The sequence below is a fragment of the Mus pahari genome, chromosome 20 (genome assembly GCF_900095145.1).
Source record: "Mus pahari chromosome 20, PAHARI_EIJ_v1.1, whole genome shotgun sequence".
In the NCBI taxonomy this organism is placed as follows: Eukaryota; Metazoa; Chordata; class Mammalia; order Rodentia; family Muridae; genus Mus; species Mus pahari.
The window spans coordinates 28875267-28879372 of record NC_034609.1 but is presented as its reverse complement, the minus strand read 5'-3'; the positions used below and the strand labels follow the sequence as shown (position 1 = coordinate 28879372).

General features: G+C 40.5%; 1 protein-coding gene across 1 annotated transcript in view; it reads right to left on the bottom strand.

Moving 5' to 3' along the window:
• Nucleotides 1-4106, bottom strand: part of Lrrc36 (leucine rich repeat containing 36) — a 53950-nt gene that overhangs the window by 13470 nt on the left and 36374 nt on the right. Inside the window, exon 8 of the mRNA XM_021220220.1 lies at nucleotides 904-1350. Within this exon, the coding sequence (XP_021075879.1) occupies nucleotides 904-1350 (447 nt within the window). The remainder of the gene's footprint in view (nucleotides 1-903; nucleotides 1351-4106) is intronic.

The following is a 4106-nucleotide window of genomic DNA, read 5'->3' as shown; positions in this document are numbered from 1 at the left end:
ATATATATATATATATATATATATATATATATATATATATATATATTCCATTCTTCCAGTGGTTTAGGTTGAAACCCTGGAATCACTGAGTCTTTCTCCCACACTTTATTCCCTCTCATGCCCTCTCTCTCTTTTTTTAAAGATTTATTTATTATATGTAAGTACACTGTAGCTGTCTTCAGACACACCAGGAGAGGGCATCAGATCCCATTACAGATAATTGTGAGCCACCATGTGTTTGCTGGGAATTGAATTCAGAACCTCTGGAAGAGCAGTCAGTGCTCTTAACCATGGAGCCATCTCTCCAGTTCCTACGATCTCATCTTGTTAGAATAAAAGCAGAGATTTAAAACTTATGATCAAATATACACAGAATTTGAATTTGCTCTCACTTTACCTCAGAACTAGAATAGCATCTGGCTATTCAATAAGCTTTTTTTTAAAAAAATAAATTAATAGCTGAAGACTACTCTTTATAACTTACCCTGAAACTACCATTTTTGGAGAATGAATTTTCCTATTCCATTCTCAATTCATCACCTGGAGAAGTTCTTGTTGTCTTGCCCCCTCCCCCATACATGTGTATACATATGTGCATCCACATGTGGTCACCTATGTAGAGGACAGAGGTTCATGATGGCCACCAAAGAGAACTAGATGCAGCTGGCAGTAAGTGGTGGGATGCTGCTTAACTAAAATAATGTGCACTTGTGAGACTCACATTTCTCCATTTTTCTCTAACTCATCTATCATGTCACGCCCATACCCTCCAGATTTCTGGATGTTCCACGAACCACTCATGACCCTAACATACAATTTAAGAAATACAGATGCAATTCAAGAAATCCTAACTCCAAACTTGATGAGTTTAAAAAGCCTTGCAAACCGACAGGAAGCTATTACCTGAGCTAAGCCTCAGCAGCCTTGCCGTGCCGGAGTCGGGGTTTGACAGGGATGTTAGTAAGTCTCCACGGGGATGGGGTGAGGTGGCCTTTTTGTCGTGTGACGGCTTTATGCTATGTTCTCGGTAGTTCTTGCCCTTCTGAGCCCTTTTGACAAGACTTCCGTGCAGGCAGAGAGTTTGAGAATATTGATTACCATAGTGGTCCAGACAAACCTCAGAAGGTAACTGATGGGGAAGGGTCTGGTTAGCATCACCCACATCCAGGCGTTTACCCAAGGAGGCATCATGGGTGCCTGGATAGGCATCAGGTTTTGGTATCAAGTCCTTTTCTGGAGAAGAACCTGAAGACTTAGTGTCTAGAAAAGACACTCGGTATCCATCGCTTGTCATCCTCTCTGGAGATCGGACTGTGCTCTGAGGAGGCAGGTAGAGCCTGAGTTCTAATCCTCACCAAGGGAGAAACAAAACAAAAGACGATGAGAGCTTATCTTGGTCCAGGCAAGCTTCTCTGTTCACTAGACCAGGAGAGAGTACTAGAAGAGGTGGTTCTAATTCTAGTTGCCATTGAACGCCTTCCACAGGGACAATGACAACAGGACATAGGGGAATGCTTTGTAAATGACAAGCAATATGTATTATTCTGGTGACAAATGTCATATTAACAGAGTACCCTACGTATGGTCTCTTAAAACTATAATTTCAAAGGTGTCTATGTACTGTATTTTGCTTTTTTGTCCTTTGAGACAAGATCTGCCTGTGTATCCCAGACTGGCCTTGAATTCACAACCCTCCCCCACCCTCCGTTTCCCAAGTGCTGCTATTACTGATGTGTGTCACCACGAATGGCTTCTAGATAGTAATTTCATATAAAAAGTGGGTGGGCCTCCCCACGACAAGAGTCATGGCTTTGTGTATTCAGTTTATAGACAATAGTTGGTCTATGATTTTATAGAGTCTTTGCCTTCGTTCACCCTTAAAACTCCACCAAGAGGTTTTAGTTCACTCACTGGGAACTGAGACCTAAGACTTGAACTGGGGTTAAAGCTGCCTCAGACTGACAGTATTCTAGGTACTGGGGAGAAGCAAATGAAAATTTGTTCTGGAAAAGACAAACACACATAAACAGCAGGGAATGCAAAATGTATGAAAATCCCGGCCGAGGTGCTAACCCAATTCTAAAGAAATTCTCTGAGCTCTATTTGCTGTGTAATATGTCTCACAGTTGAGCGAGAAGGACACCAGAGAAAGGAGCAGGCTCTGTGTTCCTTAATGTGTTCAGAGATTCTTATGCTTGAAGGGCTGCCTTAGGAATAGATATGCTGTTTCTGAGTTGGTCACACTAACTCCTCTAACCATGATGGTCCTAAGAACCTACAGACTGGCAATGTTTTACACAAGGCACTATTAAACACCATAATAAGAAAATGTGGGTAGGATGCAGTCAGTGTTAAGGGTAAAGATAAGCTGGAAATAAGGCATCTCTGATAATGACTTGTGCTGGAGTTATCAGCCCCAGATTGATAGTGTTCTAGGTACTCGGCAGAAGCAAATGAAAATTTGTTCTGGAAAAGACAAACACATATAAGACTAATAATAATGTTCATATAATTATTCAAATATAAGAGTAAGCAAACAGTCCAATCAAACAAAAACCAAAGTATTAACATGAATGAAAACCAGTAGAAAAAAAATAGACCTACAAAAGTCTGATGTTATAAATAATATATGCCATGCCATATAGCTATCAGACACCTATGTTTATTCTGTTTATGGAAATATTAAGAAAAAGCTTATATTTTCTTTAGAAAAAGTGACCCAGACCAAATCAAACATATTAAACAAAGAAGAAAAATATTTAGAATTAAGAATTTAAGTCGGGCAGTGGTGGTGCACGCCTTTAATCCCAGCACTTGGGAGGCAGAGGCAGCGGATTTCTGAGTTTGAGGCCAGCCTGGTCTACAGAGTGAGTTTCAGGACAGCTGGGACTACAAAGAGAAACCCTGTCTCGAAACCCCGCCCCCCCCAAAGATTTTAGCCCACAGCTTTAATAGTGGGGAAAATGTTAATAAGATGAAAGGTGGACTTTTTGTGTGAGATGGTGGTGCACACCTTTAATGCAGAGGAGGCAGAGGCAGGTGGATCTCTGAGTTCCAGACCAGGCTTGACTACAGAGTGAGTTCCAGGACAGCCAGGACTACACAGAGAAACCCTGTCTCAAAAACCAAAACAGAACAAAACTCAGTCAACAACAACAACAAAGGAAAGTGGACCAGAAGGATTATTCAAAGTGTTAATCAAACAAACAAACAAAAAAGATGAAAAATATTAAAAGAACAAGAGCTAAATAAAGAAGATGGGCACAGTGGAACACACATCTACTCCCAGCACAGAGGCAGAGGCAGGAGGATCTCTGTGAGTTAGAGGCCAGTCTGATCTACATAGTGAGTTCCAGGACAGCCAGGTTTACACAGTGAGATTTTGTCCTGAAACCACCACTTTTGGGGTCAGGGAGAGAGAACAAACTCTGATATATTTGTTTAATTAAGAGTTCCAGAAGAATAAGAGTGCATTAAACCATAGTTATATTTTTCATAACTAATGAGTTCAGTTCATGAATAATAGACACTGGTGATCCGGTGGAATAAGGCACCATTCTGAAAGAAGCATCCAGCGATATAGAACCCTACCCTCACCCAAATCCCTCTTCAAGAATAATGGTGAAACGCAAGCATTAAACCAACAAACAAGACAGAATTCATCACCAACAGGCCACACCAAAGGATGTATTATAAGCTTGAGGAAATGATCTCAGAAGGGATCGGATGCCTGGGCTAAAGAAGGAAATCAAAACAAAGATAAATTTAGATGGAAATTGCATTAAAGAAATCTTGCAGGGTTTAGAAGTGTGAAGACTAGAAGTCCATTAGGAACTCACTGAGGAACGTAGCTCAGAGCCCTTGGCAGCACCTAGGAAGTCTTAGACTCAATTCACAGAAAGCAGAAAAAGAGTCTGTAGGAGTGAAAGCTTTTGCGGGGTGAGGAGCTAGAAAGAGAAAAGTCCTTTATGGTCTTTAAATTACATTTCTTTCTTTTTTTTTTTTTTTTTTTTTTTTTTTAAGATTTATTTATTTATTATATGTAAGTACACTGTAGCTGTCCTCAGACACTCCAGAAGAGGGCATCAGATCTTGTTACGGATGGT